This window comes from Ictidomys tridecemlineatus, chromosome 5, assembly GCF_052094955.1.
Source record: "Ictidomys tridecemlineatus isolate mIctTri1 chromosome 5, mIctTri1.hap1, whole genome shotgun sequence".
In the NCBI taxonomy this organism is placed as follows: Eukaryota; Metazoa; Chordata; class Mammalia; order Rodentia; family Sciuridae; genus Ictidomys; species Ictidomys tridecemlineatus.
The window spans coordinates 83,280,805-83,305,855 of record NC_135481.1 but is presented as its reverse complement, the minus strand read 5'-3'; the positions used below and the strand labels follow the sequence as shown (position 1 = coordinate 83,305,855).

The following is a 25,051-nucleotide window of genomic DNA, read 5'->3' as shown; positions in this document are numbered from 1 at the left end:
TAGACTCTCAGTGCTCCCATTAAAGAACGATTCACTCACATTCTGACAGCTTATCTTGAATTGAGCTCATATACTTGAATTAAATTGCATGCATGATCTATGTAGCTTAATAACTAATGTTAAGTTCATGGTATGATATTAGCATCCTACTTCCCAGAACAAAAAGAGTAGGAAAGAATAAAAAAATCTGTTTCTCTAAAAGTATATATTATACATGTGGGATATGTAAGAATTGAAACCTGCCATTGTAGACTAGAAGCTTTTGAGGAACATTGTCATTTTTTCTATATTACTAAAAAATTCCAATGTACCACACCTAAATTTATTCACAACTTTTTTTACATCTGTGAAATACTGAACACTATTCTGTTAATTCACAAATGGATGATCTCCACTTTTGCTCCTATAGCCAATCCCATCACCACTAAAATAAAATAAATCTATTTGTTAGGTTATGAGCAAAGTTTTATTTATCCTTACCAAAGAATGAGAATGTTGACACATATTTACAGTCCATACATTACTCCCTTACCCCTTACCCAGGGTGGGAATATACCCATGGCAGCTTCAGGTAATTTTATCACCTGTGTATTATACATGAAGAGAAAATTTCAGCAGTGATTTTTCAATTGTGGCCAGAGTGGCAAGGTTGTTAACATTTTTTTTTTAATACATGTATATTTTTTTAAGCTGTTGATAGACCTTTATTATTTATTTATATGTGGTGCTGAGAATCGAACCCAGTGATTCACACAGGCCAGCAAGTGCACTACCACTGAGCCCCAGCCCCAGCCCAAGTGCACTACCACTGAGCCCCAGTCCCAGTTCATGGATGTTAACTTTTTAAAAAAGTTTCAAAACCACTGGACTAGGGGCTAGGGTTGTAGCTCAGTGGTAGAGCACTTGCCTCAAACATGTGAGGCACTAGGTTCAATCCTCAACACCACACAAAAATTAAAAATAAATAAAATAAAGGTATGTGTCCAACTACAACTTAAAAAAAAAAAAGACTAAAATAAAAACCCACTAAACTAGTCCTATAAAAACAGACCTCTTCATGCCTGTTTAATGAACAATACAGCAAATAATAATTCTCATTATATAAGCATAATTCAGTAAGAATTGAAAATATATAAAACTTTGAGGTGCCATGCTATAAACAATGATCAATTATTCCCAATGGAACTTATCTAAAAAATTATTATTCAAATTACTATTCAAATACCAAAGCTAATAAGAATATAAAACTGATTTCCTACTTTGTGTTTATTCATCCGATGTTTATCTTTTCCTTCTGGGATGCCTTCAATCATGTCATTTTCCTCTTCTTCATCACTGTCATCAGCATTTTCTAAGAAATTGAATGTCTCAAGAACATCACCAGTAGGCCTGTGGGAAAGGAAAAAGATGAAACCAAAGGCATAAAGGTTGATTTCCAATATTTCTTTTTGGTTCCTATTTTAAATGCCCGCTTTTTTGTTTGTTTCTTCTTTTTCTCTGTTTCCAGTGTTGAGAATCCAACCCAAGACCTTGTATACACTGGGCAAGCATTCTACCACTGAACTCCCAAGCCCTGTCCCCTGCACCCACCCCCTTGGTATCTTTATTTTTTTTCTCTTTTTTTTTTTTCTCCTGGTGGTACTGGAGATTGAGCCTACAAATGTGGCCTCACAAATACTAGGCAAGGGCTATTTTTTCCTTTGAGACAGATCTTGCTATGTTGCCAAGGCTGGCCTTGAATTTGGCAGTCTTCCTGCCTCCCAAATTGCTGGGATTGTAGGCATGTGCCACTGTACCTAGCTATAACCAATTTTTTTGTTCAATTATGTTGATTCATTTTAAGCCCTTCACAGAACTAAGCCCTTTACAGTCATTTGTGCAGAACTTTTGGAAAGCAAATGCCTTTGACGTCCATGTTTAAATCGAAGTCTGTATTACAAATTTCTTTTCTTTGTCAACAATTTAGTACCTCTCATCTTAAAAAAGCAAATAATAGAATAAAAAATTAATATCAAGATGAAGGGAAAATAAAATGAGGTCAAAAGATAGGCTAGACAGTAAAAAGATTAAAAACAATCAGTGTACTTTCTAGAGGAAGGCTATAAATTTTGGCCCTGAGATTATAAACAGAGTACAAAAGGAAAAGGAATGATAGCGGGAGATTCAAAGATAAATCAGACCATTATTTAGACATTGCACAGTTTTTCTCACAAGATCTATGTAAGAACTGAATCAACTTAAGTAGATATTTTATAATACACCCAAAACACCCTACTACCACAAATTAAGAAACAGAACACAGGCTGGGGTTGTGGCTCAGTGGCAGAAAGCACTTGACTAGCACATGTGAGGCCCTGGGTTCAATCCTCAGCACCACATAAAAATAAATAAAATTAAGGCATAAAAAAAAATTTAAAAAAAAAAAAGGAAGAAACAGAACAGTGATGATGACTATATAGAATCTAGTAAACACTACTCTTAGGGGGATTAACATTTCACTTGGATACATAATACTCCATAAGATCAAACACATAATGTTTACTACATACCAGGCACTGTTATAATTGTCTTACATTAATTCATTTCTTTCTCACATCAATCCTATGATCCCCATTTTGCAAAACTGGAAATATAAGGTCCTATGCCCAAAGTCGAAGTTAGTAAGTGGTATAAAGTTAGGATTCAAATCCAGTCTATCTTCAGAATTCACACTCTTAACCATTAGGCATACTGCCCCTAATATGATGAGTCTAAAATTTATCATTCTTTACTATTGGATAGTAAGTTTGCTTCTGATTTTTTTTCCTATTATAAATAAGAACGTGATAAAATACCATTTTGCTGAAATCTCTATACACGTGTTAAACCCTTTTCTTATTCCTAGGAGTTTTCAATAGCCTATTAATAACTTAGTAGAATGGTGGCTACCATGATCTGGAGGGAGGGGGAAATGAGGATTTGTTCAATGTGTAGAGATTCAAAGATGAGAAGTTCTAGATCTACTGTACATAATGCTGTGCCAACAATACTATAATGTACAATTAAAAGGTTTGTTAAGAAGTCAGAGCTTGTAGTATATGGCTTTTGCCTGTTTCCTCCCACCCCCATAAAAACTACTATGAAGTCATTATCTTGCAAAAGCAAGAAGTTTTAGGAAAAACAGTATAGTCTGTCATGGACCTTTAATTCAGATTTCAGACTCAGGTATGCTACAGCAAACTTCATTAGTCTAAAATATTGATAAATTCTATGAACTACTTAGTATGATTAGCTGTACAGACTAACCAGTGGTTGAAAATGCATGGTGATACTTTTTCTCTAATGCTACAAAATACTTAATGCTTCCTGAAATCAGAGTAAAGAAAATATAAGCCCTATATGATATCGAATTGACTTTATTAAAGAGCCTATTTCTCAGAAGTAAAAACCCTAAATCAAAAGCTTGTGTTAGGGGGTTGGGGTTGTGGCTCAGTGGTAGAGCGCTTGCCTAGCATGTGAGAAGCTCTGGGTCTGATTCTCAGCACCACATATAAATAAATAAAGGTCCATTAATAATTAATAAAAATTTTAAAGAAAAAAAAAAAGCTTGCACTAGCTCAGTTGGTAGAGTGCTTGTCTTGCATGCACAAGACCCTGGGTTCAACCCAGCACAACCAAAAAAAAAAAAAGCTTGCGTTGAGTTGAATTACCAAGTTTATGGAACACGTTTTAGACAATTATATGTCTTCAAAATACATTAAGGGTATAAGATAACATTAGCTTATAAACTGTGGATATTATTAATTTCTAAGTTCTTTTTATTTTTTCTAAGTTGTAGATGCACACGATACCTTTATTTTATTTATTTTTATGTGGTGCTGAGGATTGAACCCAGTGCCTCACACATGTTAGGCGAGCGCTCTACTACTTACCACAACCCAGTCTCAATTTCTAAGTTCTAAATCAACTAATTTGGTATTTGACACTTTGAAAAAATTATTCTATTTTTTTTTTCAATGTTTCCACCTATGTTACTCAGAATAACATGGTAAAAAATGAAAGACGTTTCACTGCTTGACTTCTTGCATTGATGAAGTTTCTATAAATCAAAAGCATATCTGGTAGACAGACAATAAGAACCAAAACCTTTATAGCACTGCTGATATGAATGTAAAATAGTGCAGCCACTCTGGAAAAGTCTGGTAGTTCCTCAAAGTTATTCAGTATTTCCCAATGTGAAAACAATCCACATGCCCTTCAACTGGATAATACATAAAACAAAACATGCTATTATCATCCACAAAATGAAATGCTATTCAGCAATAAAAAGGAATAAAGTACTGGTGCATGTTATACATGGATGAACTTTGAAAATATTATGCTTATAGATGATTCACAAAAGACAATTTATATGAAATATCCAGAACATCCAAATCTAAAGAAATAATAAGTAGACTATTTGTCTACAATGGAGGGTAAGGGAGAATGGAAAGTGACAATTAATAGATACAGGTTTTGTTTTTACGGTGATGAAATGTTCTAAACTTAGACCGAACAACTCTTGAATAGTCTAAAAACTATTAAGTTACATTCCTTCAATGTGTGAATTGTATAGTATGTGAATTATCTCAACAAAGGTATTTTTCTTTAAAAAACATGTATATGGTAGTTCAAACAAAATATAGTCTTTTTTCTTTCATACTACTATCTAAATAACCATTGCTCATTCTAGTAGAAGAGTAACACTACAATTTAAATACTCTAGCAGACACTTAAAATCAGGATGATAAAATAGCTCTGAACTTCATGAAATCAATCTCGAATCTGCATTTTAATTCTGTACCTATTTCCAAACTGGAATCATTCTCTTGGCACAAACTTTAACAAAGAGAAACTTTAAAAGCACCCAAGTACAAAATTTACTTGCCTATGGTACCATTTGGGGGTGGGGTGGGGTATTTTTATATCTGAACTCCATGTGCTTTAAAAACTGTTAACAGTTTAATAACAAGGAGCTAAAGAAATTTTTAGTACCAATTAAACAATGGTAGCCTACAGTGTAAATCATACCTTTTGATTTCTTGTCCTTTTTGCTTCGGAGATTCACCACCATTCAGGATTTGTTCTAAGTTCTTTGTTTCTACTGATCCATTTGGTTCTGAATTAGAGAGTCCAAGTAATGACCTTACCCGCTGAGACCGTACATCTAATATTGTATCTGTGTAACCTACTTCCTGAAGGTACCTATAAGCGAATTAAAAATTAAAAATATTAAATCCCAAATACTAACAGCTGCCAATCTTAAAATCCTATCAAATAATTTTGAGAAAAACCCATAATTCTATAAATATACTCTTTGTTTCAACATCTTTCTTCTCTATAAACAGTTTTAGTTCATCTGTAAGAGAACTAAGCCAACTACAAACCAAAATGTAAATAAGAAAACTCATGGCATGGCCAACATTGATTAAGGGCCAATTATACTGAAACCTAAAAAGTCCTAGTGCCTTAAAAAGCTTTTAGCAGTTGATGAGATGTGTACATGCATGTGGATGTAAATATTTTTTAATGTCCAAGAAGTAATAAAGAATAAGTGACATTGAACCTTCAAAGAGTGGCATGCTACAGTTTAAACCTAGACATCATAACTAGAGATTGATGGGCAGTCTCATTTTCCTTCTGGTATGTAAAATTTCGTAGTATTTCTCTAGTTCTGTGGTTTTTCGAACTTTCTCTTATTAAACCAGGATATTTAACTTAGACTGAAAAGAAGAAAGGAACAGATCATGACACATAGATAATGAGTTTTAAGTGACTTGTTGTGACAAATGGAGACTGGTTAGGTCACCAACAAAGCATGAACTAAAAATGGAGAATAAACATGAGAAAAATAAGATCTAATCTTCATGACTCAATTCACAAATAAACATGCCAGTAAAATGAAAGATTTTCAGGTTTCTGACTGGCTGATGGTTCCATTCAATGAAACAGAGAATACAGAGTCAGAATCTGGCTTATGAGGTATCCATTAAAAAAAAAAAAATCAAATGACAAAATTTATTAGGAACATAGATCCATAGCTTAGAAGAATGCACAAGGTTCTGGGTTCATTCAACCACACCAAGAAAAAAAAGCTCAGAAAAGCTTGAACTGGCTATACATATTTGGGTCATTAGTCTTTGATGGTATTTTAAAGCTATGGATTTAACTGAAATCACCCAAAGAATAAGTATAAGTAAGAAAAGAAAATCTGCCCAAACCTATAAATCTCAAGTGCTAGAAAAGTAAGAAAATATCAAAGGAAAATGAAAATACTTGAGAAATGAGAGGGGGGACAAATGATAGGAGAGAGTGATGTCACAGGTGCAAAACTAAAAGTTTCAAAGAGGAGTAATGTCAATTGCTTCCAAGACAATTAAGTATGAACAACAAAAGACTCTTGAATATGCTGTGACAGCTGTTTAATCTGTTTTCCATTTGACATTCTTCTGAAGCTAAAAAATGAACAGGAAGGAAGACCTTGGAAATAAACTACCCTTGAGAACAAGCAGATAAACTAGGATGAGGTTTTAAGGTAGGTATAATAAAATGGTGAGGAAGGGGTGACCAGAAGGCAGCAAAATGGTACTACTAGTACCATGTTGGTGATGGATCATGAGGTCTAAGCTAGAGCTAAGGAAATAGAAATACAGCAACCACAGGGGCTGGGGTTGTGGCTCAGTGGTAGAGTACTCGCCTAGCACAGGTGAGGCACTGGGTTCAAACCTCAGCACCAATAAAAATGAAATAAAGATATCGTGTCCACCTATAACTAAAAAATAAATATTAAAAAAAAAACAACCACAGACAGAAGAGATAAAAAGGGAAGTGAAATAGTCAAGGACTTAAATATTAAGGTAATATCATAAAGTAAATAACATGGCAACCACAGTGAGACAGGTAGAATACTTAATGACTATACAGATTATGAAGCAGTAGAGTAGTTTGGGATCTGACAACACTTCAAAGGGTTAATAAGAAGAAGGCATAGATGTCCAGAACCAAAAGAGTTCAGTAACTGTAAAAGCAGGGCGAAAGTACCAGTTTTCAAAATATAAAAAAAAGAAAAACTGGGCTGGGGATATGGCTCAAGTGGTAGTGTGCTCACCTGGCACGTGCGGGGCGCTGGGTTCGATCCTCAGCACCACATAAAAATAAAATAAAAATGTTGTGTCCACCAAAAACCAAAAAATAAATATTAAAAAATTCTCTCTCTCTCTCAAAAAAAAGAAAAACTAGGTAAGAGATAATAAACAGGATTTGCCACAGATAATTCCATCATTGCAAAGAATTAAAACATGAAAAAGTTTCCTCAAAAATTGTTCTAAAGATGATTTGGTAAGCCATTTTGAAAAGATTCAGTTAACCAGCTAAACTCCTTCTCTAAACCAGTCATATCCTGACTCTAAAGAGAAACCAAATATGTGAAATTTGTAGTGAAAGGGTTAGAGGGATTCTGTAAATATGAACTCTATATTGTTTATGTTCTGAACTTTAAGTCACCCAGTCTTTTAGACATTCTACCCTGCAATAAGAAATCAACAACACCCTAAAACTTGAAGGAAACAAACTTTAAAAATTTCAAAGTATCTACAAAACAACAAAGAACCAATATGAAAAACATACACACTGTTCCACTATAATTAAATAATTTTTACTTGTAAAAGGACTCAGTGTAAGCACTTTCATGTCTAGTTCCTTAAAGAGAACTGAAAACAAACCATTACTCACTGTCTTAACAGCTGTCTGCCTTGCTTCCATGTTAACTGGCTATTCTGAGGTGCTGAGGGAGCCTCTGTGTCTTTGGTTTCTTCTAAATATTAAGAAAAAAAGTTTTACACACATTATTAACTTTTAAAAATATTGCCACATTTTCTTAAGGATAAAGTCCTACCAAAACAGACTTAAACATTTGTAAAGGATCTGAAAAAAATCAAAAGTATGATTACTATGTGTCACTCAATTACTTATGGTAATGATTTTAAAACTAGAAAATACAGGTATACTTTATTACTATGAGGATCAAAAATCAAAGGCTCCAGCTTTGAGACAATATGTTATAAGGAATTTTTTTTAAACAATGAGAATTCAACTTCATTAAATGCCTTTGAAATAAAAAAGCTGTATTACATAAGCTATTCAAAATCAATAGGCAAGATACTGAGTACATATAAAATAATGAATAACAGAATTTTGAGTTTATATCAATAGACCTTAAGTCTATATCACAAGACTTTTTCTAGCCAATTTCACTTTTAGAACTAAAAATTAAACCAGAGGATAGTTTTTACAATAGGTAAAGAGCCACATTTTAATCTTAGATAACAAAGCATATGCATTTTAAAGTTTAAGTAAAGTGATATCCTGGGTTCAATTCTCAGCCAAGAAAGAGGAAAAGGAAGCAAGCAAGAAAGTTAGTTTAATACCTAAGTGTAATTTCAAGTGAATTAAGCTCTCAAGTATCTGTAGAGTGAAATTTAACTATTTGGTATTAACATTATAGAAATGTTTTCCCATAAATTCCCATTTTTAAAATAAAGACACTGTGAAGAAGAGAAGAGCTTGCAAAACCAATCCCCACACTTACTGTTAAGAACTATTAGAATGGCTCATGGTTATTAGGCTCCTAGACTTCTTAGAGTCTAAATATACTATGCAGGCATTACTTCTCTAACCCTAACACTCTCTGTTAGTATCTTCTCCTTCTTCCCTCATACACAAGCAATTCCTGATTTGTACAAATAATTACTCCAATCTAATAGCCCCCCTACCTACCTTTCTATTTATAACATTTGGTTTATTTTATTTTAAAAAATATCTTTATTTCGTTTTTATGTGGTGCTGAGGATCGAACCCAGTGCCTCACGTATGCTAGGTGAGCACTCTTCTACTGAGCCACAACCCCAGCCCCTGGTTTATTTTGTAAATCACACATTACCACCACAGGAGAAGAAAACTGGCTTTAAAAAAAAAAAAAAAATAGGGCTGGGGATGTGGCTCAAGCGGTAGCGCGCTCGCCTGGCATGCGTGCGGCCCAGGTTCGATCCTCAGCACCACATACCAACAAAGATGTTGTGTCCGCCGAGAATTAAAAAATAAATATTAAAAATAATTCTCTCTCTCTCCTCTCAAAAAAAAAATACTGCTGGGCATGGTGGTACATGCCTGTAATCCCAGGCTGAGGAGGATCACAAGTTCAAGGTTTGCTTCACCAATTTAGCAAGGCCCAAAACTTAGTAAGGGCCTATCTCAAAATGAAATTTAAAAAGGATTGTTGTTGTGGCTCAATAGTTAAGCACCTTTGGGGTGGGGGAAAAAGAAAAGAATATCTGTCCCCAAGATGTTCTTTTTTTTTTTAATGAGAAGTTGGGTTCAGTTTGACAAAATCATATATGCAAGGAATATGATTTACTGCATTTCAGTCCCCATTCCCCACCTTATCCCTCCCCCTATTCTCTTTCCTGTACTGTACTGATCTTCCTTTTACTCCTTTATTTATTTATTTTATTATTATTATTTTAGACTTCTTTAATAGTTTATCAGACTGTATCTGGTTATCAGGACAGCGCTGACTGCAAATAAAAGAATAAAGCTCAAACTGGCTTAAACAATAAAGGGTCTATAGCTCTCAACAGAAGCTAAGCTGGCTTTGAGCCAGGCAGGTACCTGTTCTTGTGAAACTTCATTTTACAGATAAAGACAGGGACAGACTACATGGTAGACCTTGCTTTTACATTCCGAGTAGTCATATAGCCTTCTTGTCGACCCTACTGTCAGAAGTCTCTCTTTTTCTTTCTTTATTTTTGATTGGTGCTTTCTACATATACATAAAGGTGAAATTCCCTGTGGTATAATTATAGATGCACATAACTTGATTTTTGATAAATTCATTCCTCATTTCTTCCCCTTTCCCATCCTGCTTCCCTCCCTCTCCATCTCCACTGATTCCCCTATATATTTAGGATATTTGCCCCTGCCTTGCAACCCTGCCCCTTACTTTGCTTCCACATATTAGAGAAAACATTAGATCTTTGATTTTCTGAGTCTGGCTTGCTTATTTCACTCAGCATGATTTCTCAATTTCCATCCATAAAAAAAGGATTTTTAAATAACAATAGAAATATAAGCTCACATACAATGGGGGAAAAATTGCCTATAGATAGAAAATAAACACTTTGGTACCTTTTCAGTTCTAACTACTACCAAAATGCAATCACAGTTTCACACATGTTTTCAATCCACAGAAAACAGAACAAGTAACCTCAGGATTAAGATGTAGACCAAAACTACTGATTTTTATTCTTCTAATATTTTCTCCCAATTTTAGACAATTCACAATAGTCAATCATCAAAGCAAAATGAATGTAAAAACCATGTCTGCTATTTAAAAACAAGCTTAATAAAAAAAGAAATAAGAATCAAGTTTACCTGATTCAAAGGTTGGCATTTTCAAATCACCTTGGTTCAGTTCTGTGCCATACTTTAATTTATGATATTTTGCCCTGAAAATTTAATAATAAATTGGTAAAAGAAAAATTACTTCCTTTTCTACAGGTGACTCTGCTATATATTACTCCAATAACAAAACCTAGTATGAATGTTGTCTTAAAAGTTTATTTGCAAAGAACACTATTTTAAAGATAACAAAAATTAACAAATACATCCACGTGAAAAAAGATAAATTTTTCCTGGTCTTTAAAAAATATTACTTCAATTTAACTATTTTAATGTTTTTCTTTTTCCTCATATGAATCGAATAAAAATGTCATCTTGTATTTGGGCAAAGCTTAAAACCTTTCAAAAAGCTTTCAAATGTATTCTTCAACAGTATACATGAGAATAATATGTTTACTTTATTCATACAAGGAAGTGAGGCACACATACCTTTCTTGTTTTAATGCATACTCTAACATCTTTATTCTTCTTACTAAATCCTTCTTCAAATTCTCTTGACCTTTTCTTTCTCCTTGTAAAAATGCTATCCGTGCCTAAAAAAAAATAAAAGATGTACTTAAGCATACATGGGGAACTAAAAAAGGGAAAACAAGTGCAAACTTCTACATTCTTACTCATGACACCAAGATTTAAAATTCATCTTTACTTTGTCAGATTAACACAATCACCTCAAAAGTAAAGACAACTATAAATTAGTTATTTACTTATATTCTTTTAGGGTTATTATTATTAATATTAATTAATAATAATATTTCATCTTTACAAATTCTTCAAAGGAAATCACCTCTTTACCTTCTTCTTGCCCTTTCCACCATATCTGACTCTACACTACAGAATAATATTTAAAGAAACTGGCATCATATAGGAATATTCACCATTATGAATATATCACAACAAAACCAACTTTCACAAGGTGTGTCTGTTCATATAAGAAAGATACTTAACCAAACAATCATTATATTTGTCAAAAAAAATTAAATTTCACTAAACATGGAATCAAAGCAAATGAATTCAGGTAGAAGTTTACTTAACACATAAAGTTAGGATGTATTGATTTCAAGCATCCAAATAAAAATAAAGGTCTAAAAAGAATGGTAAAGATTCAGAACCTCGTAGTCTAAGATCCTAAAAAAAAAAAAAGATTGGCATGATTAGCACTTACTGTCTCTTAAGCTATGGCAAAAGGTAAAATACATGTTTCCAGAAAGATTGATAGAACTTTTTTGCTATATAGACATTTTTACAAAACGAATCATGTTCTTTATGTGACTTCAATTTTCAGGTCTCATAAAGTAATCTATGATTACTAGTAGAAAAAGCTGAAAGAAACTTCTGCTTAAGAAGTAGTTAAGTCAGTTGGTAGAATGCTTGCCTCTCATGCACAAGGCCCTGGATTCAATTCCCAGCACCACAAAACAAAACTATGACTTTGACTTCGTAATGCTGCTTTCAGTCAAGCAGCATTGCAAACTAAGTCAAAGTCATAATGTCTTCTGAAAGATTAAAAAAGTATTACACTGTAGAGTTAAGTTATACATCCTATTAAAATCTTTTATAGAGTGTTGTGAGAATTTATTTTCTATTTCTAACCATCCATATTTAGAGAATACAGTAAATTAAACAAGCACAAACCATACACAAAAAGCAAGAATCCCAAAATGAGGGAGTTAAAGGTAGATAACAGATGAGAATATAGGACTAGTTAAAGGTGAGAACTTATTAAAATAAAACTTCAAAAGAACATGGTTTAACCAGGATATGTGGGGAGGGGAAGCAGATGAAATAGAAGTCACAAGGGCTAGAACTGACCATATGACCCTTTATCACCAAATATTTAGAAGGTACTTCAACTGAAAATGTAAAGGTTGTATCCAACAGTTATAATAATGATCAAATAAAAGCAGATTTAGCACTCAGTGAAAGATAACTAACAATGGACTTTCCAGTTATTCTTATAGGTTATAACATACCATTAATAGCATCATCTCTGCAAATAAACACTTTAAAAAAGAAAAGCAACCTAAAAAACCATATTACAATGGCATCAAAAAAATAGAAGTGTGGGGCTGGGGTTGTGGCTCAACATTAGAGCGCTCACCTAGCATTTGCGAGGCACTGGGTTCAATCCTCAGAACCATATAAAAATAAATAAATAAAGCTATTGTGTCCAACTACAACTAAAAAATATTTTTTAAAAAGTGTACTTAGGAATAACACAAACATGTATGATCTCCACATAGACACTTTGGAAATTTAAAAATAGCAATAAATAGAAGCTAAATGGACTAGCAGACTCATTACTATAAAACCATCCATTTTCATCCACACTCAAGATTTAATTCCAATCAAATTCTAAATATACACATGGGCGTTATAGAACTTGAGTTATAAAATTACGAATTATAAAATTCACAAAGAATTCCAATTGCCAAAAACAGCCACGATTATAAAAACTGAGGTGGTAAACCTTACTCCACCAGATACTAAGATGTATTATAAAATCTACATAAATTAGGATAATAATTGATATATGGATAGAAAAACATACAAAAGAGAGAGAAAACCCAGAAACCAAGTATAGAAGGTCACATGATTCTGAATTATGACAGAGCAGAATGGTCACTTTAAACAGTGCTTACAGAGTACCCTATGAGGAAAAACTTAAAATTTACTTCTATATACTATAGTAGAAGGATTACAGATGTAAATGTGAAGGCAAAACAATAATGCTTTTAGGATATACATACATTTCATGAACTAACATTGAGAGATTGCTTGACCAAGATAAAAACATCAACCATAGAAGAATGAACTTCAAATTCATTACAATTAACACACACACACACACACACACACACACACAACCTTCTTTTAAAGATAAAACAGTGACTAGTAACCTACTTAAAAATTTATTCTGGACAATCTTAGAACTGAAAATGTTAACATTTTTAAAATGCCATACAATATCATACAAAGAAAAAGAGGCAATATAGATCCTATGTGGCCCATAAAGCCTAATATATTCCTATAAAAGCCTACCAACTTTCTATACTAAACAACTTTCAATCAAAAAAGGTCGTGAGACCAAAATATATTAATACAATATATGATGTCCAATACAGAAAGAAAATTTCACAACACTAAACATTTACACACAAGTAATAACACACAACAAAAACACCATACTGTTAGGCTAGAGACACCAAGATGACAAACACAAAATATAAGAAAGAAGCAGCTGGGGCTCAAGGGAGGGAGCAGAGTCCAGTCGATGGTTACAATAAACCCCATTACCATGACAACTTCCACCACAGGTTGCAATTTTAAAATGACCAATGGGGATACAGTAGAAGGGATTCTAATTAGGTTTTCTGAAGTAACCAATGGGGGTAAAATTGGAAAATATTCTAATCGGGTATCATAAGGTAACCAATGAGAACAAATAGGGGAAGATCATCTTCTATTAGGTCAGTAAAGGGAAGAGATTGCTCCACAGTTTAGCATATAAGGCCCCTTATTTCCAGACGTTGGGTCCTTGAGCATCTCTTCCCTGGGCCAATCCATTCTGAGTGCTATATTCACTTTCAATAAATCTATGTTTCGCTATTACTTCTGTGTGTCTTCCTCAAATTCTTTGTTCAGGACACCAAGAACCTGGACTTCAACTGGATAGCCCAATGGTAACAGTATTTCATGGCATAATCATTGTCACCATATTAACATATATTCATGAATATTTGGAACACCTAATCTTGCATTAAGGGCAGTTTAGTAATAAATTATTTTTAGGTAATACAGGCACAGTTCGTTCTCTCTCTCTCTCTCTCTCTCTAACAAAGGGCTTCCCATAATGGTCACATCCCACTTTTTGGGGGGTGGGCCTGCAATGATTCGGTAGTAAAATGTGGCATATGAAGGAAAAAAAGACAGAACAGGAGACAGAAACAGCTGGATGCCTCAATGTCCCACTCACAATAATGGATAGGACAACCAAAAAGTAAAGAAATAAGAGTATTTGAACAATATAATTGATCAACTAATTCTCACACACATATGAAGAACACTTACCCAACAAAAGAATATGCATTCTTCTCAAGTGCACCTGGGACATTCTCCCAGGATATATTAAACAACAAATTAAATCTCAATAGCTTTTAACCAGATGTGGTGGTACACATGCTAATCCTAGAGACTCAGAGAGACAGAAGGATTGCTAGGAAGCCAGCCTCAGCAATTTAGCCAGATTCTGGGACTGGGGATGTAGCTCAGTGGTTAAGTGCCCCTGAACTCAATTCTCAGTACCAACTCTCTCTCTCTCTCTCTCTCTCTCTCTCTCTCTCTCTCTCTCTCTCTCTCTCTCACACACACACACACCCACACACAAAAAAGCTCAATAGCTTTTAAAAGATACCCAAGTATTTTTTCCAACCATAACAAGACAAAGTTAGAAATTAATAACAAAGAAAATAAGAAATTCACAAATTTGTGGAAATTAAAATAACAGATCAAAGAAGAATTCTTAACTGAAGTTAGGGAGCAGATGAATGAAAACAGAAACATATCAAAACTTATGGAATGCAACAAAAAATAGAATTAAAGTGGAAATTTATAGCTATAAATGCTTATATTAAAAAACAGAGCTTAGGCGCTAGTTTAGCATGCGTGAGGCACTAAGTTCGATCCTCAGCATCACATAAAAATAAAATAAAGATATTGTGTCCACCTATAACTAAAAAGTAAAAAAAAAAAACACAACAGAGCTCAAGAGGCTGAGGCAGGAGCATCAGGAGTTCAAAACCAGCCTCAACAATCTAAGCAACTCAATGAGGCCCTATCTCTAAATACAAAAAAGGCTGAGGGTTTGGCTCAGTGGTTAAGTTCTCCATACCAAACACACACACACACACACACACACACACACACACACACACACACACACTAAATAAATAAATAAAATATAAACAGAGCTTAAATTAACCTAACTTCACTATTTAAAGAGCTAAAAGAACAATCTTAAAGTTAGCAGAAGGAGGGAACTAAAAGATCAGAGGATAAATAAATGAAAGAGATTAGAAAAATCAAAAAGGACTAACAAAATAGATAAATCTTTATCTAGGCTAAGAAAAAACACAAAAGATTTTTAAGTTACTAAAATGAGAAATGGAAGGAAACATTACTATCAATTCTACACAAATAAAAAAATTATAAGAAGGTCTATTAACACTTGTACACTAACAAACTAGATAACACAAATGAAATGAACTAATTCTTAGAAATCCAAAACCTACCAAGACAGAGTCACTAGGCAATAAAAATACACTTTTAACTATAAGGGTACTGAGTCAATAATCAAAATTTCAGTTGATAATTCAGAGGAACTTTTTTTTTTTTTTTTTGCTGATTTTCTCTTTCTTTGAATGCAGGCAAAGGTGCTCACTGGGAACTATCTTATATAATACCCAAACTTATTCAATAATCAGCACATGATTATCCCATGAGAATTACTTGGTATTTACTGACATTTTGACAGCAGATTATTTTTAATTGAAAGACCACTAGATGTCACCAGTGCAAAACTTATAACATTGATTTAACTGGTTATCATCCTAAACCTGATTCACAACTAGGGTAGTTTTCACTTCTAAAATAACAGAATCTTGACTAAAACGAGAAATTAAATTACTAAATTTGTTCTACTGCAAATTTTTTCTTATGTTAAATTATTTAATTGGCAGGTGCAGTGACAAATGCCTGTAATCCCAGTGACACAGGAGGCTGAAGCAAGAGGCTCATAAATTCAAGGTCAGCCTCAAAAACTTAGTGAGGCCCTGACTCAAAAATATAAAAAGGTCTAGAGAGGTAGCTCAGTGGTAAAGAACCTCTGGGTTTAATTGGGGGGGGGAGCTAATAATGAATACAAATGATTTTAGTTTTTTTTAATTTAATGATTTTTTAGAACACTTCAGCAGTTATTAAAAAAAATGCGAAAAGCTAGGAACTGCAACACCATTAAGGAGCAAACTTTAACATCCAAGGACTTAAAAAGAAACCTTCAGACAGACACGGAGACTTGAAGCAGGAAGAGGGCAAATTTGAGGCCAGCCTGAGCAATTTAAGGAGACCCTAAGTAACTGAGCAAATCCTGTTTCAAAATAAAAGATAAAAATAAAAGATAAAGAGGACTAGGGGTATATCTCAGTGGTATGTAGCCCCTGGTTTACTTCCCAGTAACCCTCTCAAAAAAATAAACTTTCAAAATAATTTAGGTTTGGAAGCAACTTTAAGATAAATTCAGCTTGAGCAATTAGTATAATTTATAATACATATTATTTATATATAATTGTATATATTAATTTATAAATATCCTAATTTATTGATGTAAACAATTTCAAGGAAGGGACTGACCCCAGTCATTGTGGCTCAGTGGTACAGTGCTTGCCTCCCACGTGTGAGATCCTGGGTTCGATCCTCAGCACGACATATAAACAAACAAATAAAATAAAGGTATTGTGTTCCATCTATAACTAAAAAATATTTTAAAAAAATAATTCCAAGGAAAAAAGAAATATTAATAAATACTGAAGATCCAGAAGCAAATATAACACCTTATTTTTATCTTTTCTATTTATAACACAGCCTGAAGCAAGGTGATAAATTATCAAAATACTACCACCACTGTTCCAACCATCTTTTAAAATCCAAATATTATTTTACATAGAAACAATTGGCTTAAAGTACAATCGATTTTCAACTTTTAATTGGCAACTCTGTATTTCCACAAATTATCATTATTCTGACATTTGAAGGCATTATGCCACGGGTAAGCCTGTTTCCCATTAATATAAGAAGTATACCCCTTTCAAGGTATGAACAAGCCTTTTTTGGGGTTCCAGGGATTCAAACCCAGGGGTATTTAATCACTGAACAACATCCCCAGCCCATTAATATATTTTATTTAGAGACAAGATCTCCCTAAGTTGCTTTGGGCCCCGCTAAGTTGCTGAAGCTGGCTTTTAACTTGTGATCCTCCTGCCCTAGCCTATGAACTGCTGGGATTAAACAAGCCATTTTAATAATATTCTCTAAAACCATATTGCCTGATGTCTTGACCAAACCTTTTTTTTTTTTTAACATTTATTTTTTAGGTGTAGATGGACACAACACAATGTCTTTATTTTTATGTGGTGCTGAGGATGGAACCTGGGTCCTGCCCGTGCTAGGCGAGCACTCTACCGCTGAGCCACAATCCCAGCCCCATCTTGACCATCTTTGAAATGTTATAAACATCACATAAAGAAGTTCAACACGGTCTAAGCACCAATTTGGAATCTGAAGAATAATAACAGAATTACACACACCTTGAGGTGCATAGAGCCACTTCCCCTCAGAACTTTACTTTTAAAACATTCTATCAGCTAACAGTTTCCCAACTCTCTTGATAATTATTCTACACAGACATTCATAATTCATTTCCATCCTCATCTAACCACTCTATTCTGCTAAGGATAAATGGATTGCATTACTTATAACTTATTTATGCACCTTGGAAAAGAGAATAAAATGTTTAAGAATATATAAGATTAGAATTTTTTAAAATACTTTCATCATTTATCATTTGCTCTGTTTTTATTACTGAAAAGACTGGATGAAGTGAGTGACAAGAGAATGATGACTAAATCAAGATTATTATCAAAAAGTAACAACTGTTCTTATATACTTTATGATCAGAGAAGAAAAAATGTCCTTGCTTAAGGGCAGACTTATGTTAAGATGCTGTTTCCTAAAACAAGAGATATTTAAAATTTCATAAGTTACAAATAAGAAATTTTCTATCAAGTTTTCAAAAAAATAACAGCTTTGATTCATTTATCAATGTCTTAAACTCAAAGTATGATTAATAATCAGTAACTAAGGCAATTAAATGGATTAGATAAGCTACTTAAATTACTATAAATCTTTATATACTATTAGTACGAGAAAAATAAAAGTATTTATAGTATGATTTTTCCCTAATACAGGACACATTCCTTCACTAAAGTCCAGGTGGCCAGATGTATTCCAGAAAGTTACTAGAGCTTATACACCACATGTAGTATTACATATAGTATTACAAAACACCCCATTTAATGCCAACGGGGGCATAACACAAACATATTTGTATTTCTCCAAAAAAGTCTGAGTTTTTGTGAAGTGTAATAAATAAAAAATATAGCCCGGTGTGGAGGCTCACACCTGTAATACCAGCAGCTTAGGAGGCTGGGGTAGGATGATTGTGAGTTCAAAACCAGTCTCAGCAATTAAGTATGGCTCTAAATAACTCCATGAGATCCTGTCTCTAAATAAAATATATAAAAGGGCTCAGTGGTTAATTAATCCCTGGTTGGGGGCGGGCAGCATTGTGTAAGGTTTCTCCACCAAATGCTTAACAAAATCATTTACTTTTCTGAATGTTTTGAATTTCAGAATTGTAAGTAAAGAGGAGGAAGAGTAATAACCATGTGTCAAACATGTAAGTATTTACATTTTACAATGGTGCTATGAGTTGGTATTGTTCACCCCTCTTAACAAAAAATGTCAGAAGTACAAAAATAAAGTAACATGCCCAATATCACAAAACAAATAGTGGAGGCACTGATCTGAATCCAGGCAATTTTATTCCACAGTGCATTCTACTACTTACCAAACTATAAAGCTGCTCTACAGAAAAGGAGAGAAAATTAGCTAGAGAAATTAAGGGCAGATATACTAGTACTGACAATCTCGCAATGTTAACACAGTTCTCCTTACACCTTAAACTGACACCATTAACTTTACCTATGAGTTAGCATTCTTAACTTAGACTCTAGGCAGCCTGACAAAACTATATGAATAACAAGCAAGGTGAAAAACATCTGCCAGCCCAGTTTCACACCAAGAAATTTGGAATATTAAACCAAACCAATGGTTCCTATATTGTCATTTGTTAAGTTAGACAAATGCTATCAGAATATAAGTACCATGCAAGTATGATTTTTTTTTTTGTTTGTTCACTGATACATTCCTAGCATCCAAAACAATGACTGGCATTTGTTTAAAAAAAAAAAAAAAACTCAATACATTTCAGTTTGCTGAATAAATAAGTCATAAGTACATAGCTCTGTTTCCTCAAATATAAATTAAGGGGAATGACCATTTGTGTACAATATCTTATAGAAATTCAAACCCCGAAGTACTGATTTCACCTATGATAAATAGTATGCATCACTTTAAGGCAAAGATTTTGCTATTTCAGTACATTGATAAATATTAATAAAATCTTTAAGGTATCTAAAAAAACTGAACATAAATAAGACAAAAAAAGGCTTAAATTTGGGGCTAGGGTTGTGGCTCGGCAATAGAGCACTTGCCTAGCACATGTGAGGCACTAGGTTCGATTTTCAGCACCACATTAAAAAAATAATAAAGGTATTGTGTCCATCTACAACTACAAAAATACTTTCAAAAATCTTAAATTTAGGTATTTATACTCATTTATTACAATACTACTATATTCAATCAGTATATAGTTTAAAACCTAAAATTTTAAAGTTTCCAAGGTAAAAAACCTAAACACAATCTCTATGATATATTTAGTCTTAAGTCAATGAAGAAAACAATAAATGTTCTTTGGAAACTCCCTTTAACAGCTCATAGAGATAATTTATCAATTAAGCTTCTGTAAAACAAGATACCTGCCACCACAACCACAGTACTATAAGATACCCTGGGCTTTAATTCCCTGGAATTCCATGACATCTTCCCATAAGAACAGCTTATAAAAAATGTTTAAAATGTACTTTTTTCCTGAAAATTCTGTATGAGGGTTAAAACTTGGCTGTTAATATGTCACTTAATTTTCTTTTTGAGAAGAATGGTATTTAAATATCCCAGAATAATTATTCATGCTACTTATTATTAGTGTATAAAACCACTCAAAAGCGTGACATGTATAGAAGTAATAGACACTGATTTGAATAGATGAGAACTGGGCATACAGAAATTCCTAGGGTACATGTTTCTTTTTATTCAAACTCTAAATGTAATTCAGAAAAATTATTATTTATTATTTTTAAATAATCAAAATGTTTGATCTCTAGTGCTGGCTGTGCACAGTTTCACACACACTTTTTATTATGGGAAAATATATCACTAAGGAAAACTTTCTTTCATATCCTCACATAAACATGTATAATGATGGGGGCTGGGATTATGGCTCAGTGGTAGAATGCTCGCCTAGCATGCGCAAGGCACTGGGTTCAATCCTCAGCACCACATAAATGTAAAATAAAGACATTGTGTCCACCTAAAAAAACTTAAATATAAAAAAAAAATGTATAATGATGATCCATTTTTTGTGAGAGAGAGAGAGGGAGGGAAGGAGGAAGGGAGGCGAGAGAGAATTTTTTTAATATTTATTTTCAGTGGACACATCTTTATTTTGTGTGGTGCTGAGGATCGAACTCAGTGCCCCGCGCATGAGAGGCGAGCTCGATACCACTTGAGCCACATCCCCAGCCCAGTGATCCATTTTTTGACTTATGATTGTTCATCATCTTACCACAGGACACAATAACTGTATGAAATTTAACAATTATCCCACAAAACCATCAGTTCAAATGTCTCCTAGAGAAAAACTGATTCCTTTTGAAGCCAGATTTAAAATTAGGTAGTCAGTGTAGTTAGGTTGGGTCTAATATCCAGTGAGATCTAAAATGGAGGCCATGAGAATGAATTCCTGGAAAAGTTGAGCAACTCTTGAAATGTTAATGAAGTCCAGGAAACAGCCCCCAACAGATTTGAAGATAGCCCATCCCAAAGAAGTGTTAATGAACAGCAAATTTAAAGATGCTGCCTCAGAAGTCCTTCCTGCCCAGATTACTTCTTTGGCCTACCTGTGTCCCACCCCGAGGGCCTTCCCACCTACATTCCATCACCGAAAACTATAAAATGGAGAGACAACCGCACTTCCACGGATTCCATCTCTTGGGTCCCCTTCTTCCTCTGGGAGAAGTCTTTTCTGGTGTCCTTTAATAAACTTCTAATTTTCCACTCTGACCTTGCCTCAGCGTGCTTCTCTGGTGTTATTCTTCAACATTGGGGAAGCAAGGACTCTTCACCGGTCAAAAGCGGTAACACTTTCACACTAATATCCTTTGTGTGTTTATATTCTTGGCCATTTTCTCCCTGTACAAATTCTACCTATTCTTAGAGACTTATTCAAAGGCTTATTTCATTAAGCCTCACCAGGAAATCAATTCCCCTCCCCCAGCTCTCTTCTTATTCTCAGTCCTAAACATTCTCCCTCTCAGGAATTCTAAGCTGTAACCACCACCACATGGGAAACCTAGAAAAAGAAAGAATGATATTTCTATGAGAAGAGTGAAGGAATAAAAGTTCCCTCTTCTTTATCTTCCTTTTAAAAAACATGCTCAAAGATCCATCGGATAAATACATCTGACGGATCCCTGTGCTTCTAAAATGCTAACAGTAACCATGGCTGGTCCAAGGGAAGAAGATAACATTGGCCACTTCTAAACAGCTCCACAATGGAAAAAAAAGTCAGTGGAACATACATTTTTATCATTTTTATTTTTATTATCTAGCTCACTCACTAGGATAAGAAAAACAGGAAGAAATAGTCCACCTTTTGCTTAGAAATGAAGTTCAACTGGCTGAAACACCTTTAACAACAAAACCATTTCTTAGGAAACTAAATATTGAGAGAGTACTTAGGCAGTAACTAGATACGATTGCAAATAAACTTAACCTAAAAATAAATCTTTTACCTGATTATCACCATTTCTTTTACTTTCCATACTATGCAGGTTTCTTGAAACTTCATTCTATCTTGTACAGTGTTACCCTAGCATTTTGCAAATGAATTTTTCATTCTGCATATTGCAGGTATATCAACTAAACAATCACTGAATAGATTAATGTTTCCCTAAGTCTAGGAAATAAACAAAAACTTATGATTCATTCTGGATTATGCTTATTTTAACATAAAATAACACAACTTCTAGACTGAAGGAAATAATTTTTTTCAAACAATGAGCTATGCTAATTAGCTTTAATTTATTAACACAAGTTTAAACTCTCAAATCAAAGGGAGAGAAAAAAATTTTTGAGCCCCCTCCCTTTTGGTGTTGGTGCAAGGGACTGAACCTAGGACAGCAAACACTCTACCAATGAGTCACACCTCCAGCTCCCATCTCCCTTCCACCCCAATTTTAATTATATCTGTAATTGTTCAAGTACATAAAGCAAAAGTTTCATTCTTTTTTTTTTTTTTTTTACTTTGGCATTTCCACTTATTTCAATGTACAGAATAGTCAAAAAGTGTACTGAGGCTCCAGTTTACCAACAAACCTCCTTTCTTCCACTTCAACATTTGCCCCACATCATCTTCTGCAGTACAATAGGGTATACAATCTTTCAAACACACACTAGTATAGTATAAGGTTTAAGACTCAGATGGTATAGAGAAAATAAAACCCCCAAAGGAAGAGGAAGAGTGATAGAGAGGCATGGCAAAAAGAAAGGAAAAAAAAAATACAATGCAAGGTGAGACTAGTCAATCAGAACCAAGCCATGAAGGAACCTGACAATTATATATTTGGGGGTGCTATGGAAGATTAAGTAAAACAGTGAAATAATTAAGATTTGCATTCCAAAGATTATTCTAGTTACTTACAGTGATTCTCCCACAGAATTTTTTAAAATAATTTTTTAGTTGTAGATGGACACACTACTTTTATTTATTTATTTATTTTTATGTGTTGCTGAGCGTCGAACCCAGTGATTCATTCCTGCGACATAAGCACTCTGCTCTGAACCATAATCCCAGCCCTCCCACAGAATTTTCTATCTAGCCAAATGAAATTTTTTTCTCACTTACTGTAGTGCTTTCTTCAAAATTCTTTGTACATTAAACCAAGTTTTAAATTTTCCCACTGGATTGTGAGTCCTGAAGCTACACCTTTCAGAATTCTAAATTCAATAAATGCTTGTAATACTGATTAAGATTAAGCAGATTTGACTCTTTTCTTCCCCAGATTTGACATTAAAAAAAAAAAAAAAACCAACTATGTCCAAGATGCTGTGACAAAAACAGCAATTGGATTGGCTGCAGGGGCACACATTTGTAATCCCAGTGACTCAGGAGATTGAGACAGGAAATTGCGAATTGGAGGCCAGCCTTGTCAAGACCCTGTCTCTGGCTGGGGATGTGGCTCAGTGGTTAATCCCCAGCACAAAAAAAGAAAATATGACAAGACTCCCTAAAACTGCCACAGGGATTCCATTTATGGACAATACTGGAAAAGGAAGAAACTGGGAGATATATATATATATATATATATATATTTAAGAAAATTGTGATTTAGATTATTGCTTAATAACATAAGAGAGATGATTCAATCAACTCATTCATTAGCTGTTTCAGGGCTAGGTTAGCAGTATTCCTGGATTCTACAGTCAACTTGATTTTAACTAGATTAAGCCTGAAATCTCAGTAGTAAAAAGTGATGCAGAATAGGGCAATTATTAAGAGAAAACCTCTTTCTCCCCAATTAGATTTTAGTAGATACCTGATTAAAACAATTTGTTTCCAAATTGTTATTACTTAGAATTCTCTGAACATATGAGAAATGCAAATTTGTTGAAAAAATATTGGCACTGATATTCATTCTTTGAACAATTCTGTACTGAGTGCCTCCCATGGCCAACATTATCAGGATACAATGGAACACAGTCCATTACAATCCCTATCCTCACAGAGGCCTACTGAATAGAGACAGTAAATAAATATGCCATGTGTATATGTCCTCTAACGGTTCATGTGTTGAAGGCTTGGTCCCCAGCTGGCAGTACTAATAGAAAGTGGTGGAAACTTTAGAAAGTAAGTCCTAGTTGGAAGAGACAGGTCACTGGGGAAACTGTCCTTCAAGGGTACATCTTGTCCTCAACCCCTTTCTCTCTTTCTCTGCTTCCTGGTGGACTTGAAGGTGAGCAGCCTCCTCCATCACATGCTCCCACTGCCATGGAGTTCTTCTATTTTGGACTAAAACCTCTGAAACAATGAGCCAAAATAACCCTGCACACACCATCTTTTTTTGGTACTGGTGATTGAACCTGGGGGCACTTTAACACTGAACTACAACCTTATCTTTTTGTTTTTTTTAAGTTGTTGATACACCTTTATTTATTAATTTATTTATGTGGTGCTGAGAATCGAACCCAGTGCCTCACACATGCCAGGCAAGAATGCTACCACTGAGTCCCAGCCCCAGCCCCAACCCAATCGATTTTGTTTTTTATTTTGAGACAGGGTCTTGCTAAGCTGATGAGGCTGACCTCAAACTTGCAATCCTCTTGCCTCAGCCTTCTGAGCTGCTGGGATTACAGGTGTCCACCACAACTTCCCAAGGTCCTGCTAAATTTTTCCTCCGTTTAGATTGAATTTCTCAAATATTTTGTGAAGTAATAAAAATTTGATGATCATATTATTTACCTTAAAAAAGAGCATAATAAAGGAAACCTCATAAGAGGAACGCCTGAT

The 25,051-nt window shown here is 34.1% G+C and overlaps 1 protein-coding gene across 5 annotated transcripts in view; it reads right to left on the bottom strand.

Moving 5' to 3' along the window:
• The window catches only part of Strn3 (striatin 3), an 89,573-nt gene that overhangs the window by 39,215 nt on the left and 25,307 nt on the right, over window positions 1-25,051 (bottom strand). For all 5 annotated transcript variants that reach the window (XM_078050260.1, XM_005322655.5, XM_021724683.3 and 2 more), the window contains exons 2-6: window positions 10,903-11,006; window positions 10,447-10,520; window positions 7,750-7,831; window positions 5,050-5,223; window positions 1,260-1,389 (exon numbers count right to left, since the gene is read on the bottom strand). In XM_078050260.1, the coding sequence (XP_077906386.1) occupies window positions 1,260-1,389; window positions 5,050-5,223; window positions 7,750-7,831; window positions 10,447-10,520; window positions 10,903-11,006 (564 nt within the window). The remainder of the gene's footprint in view (window positions 1-1,259; window positions 1,390-5,049; window positions 5,224-7,749; window positions 7,832-10,446; window positions 10,521-10,902; window positions 11,007-25,051) is intronic.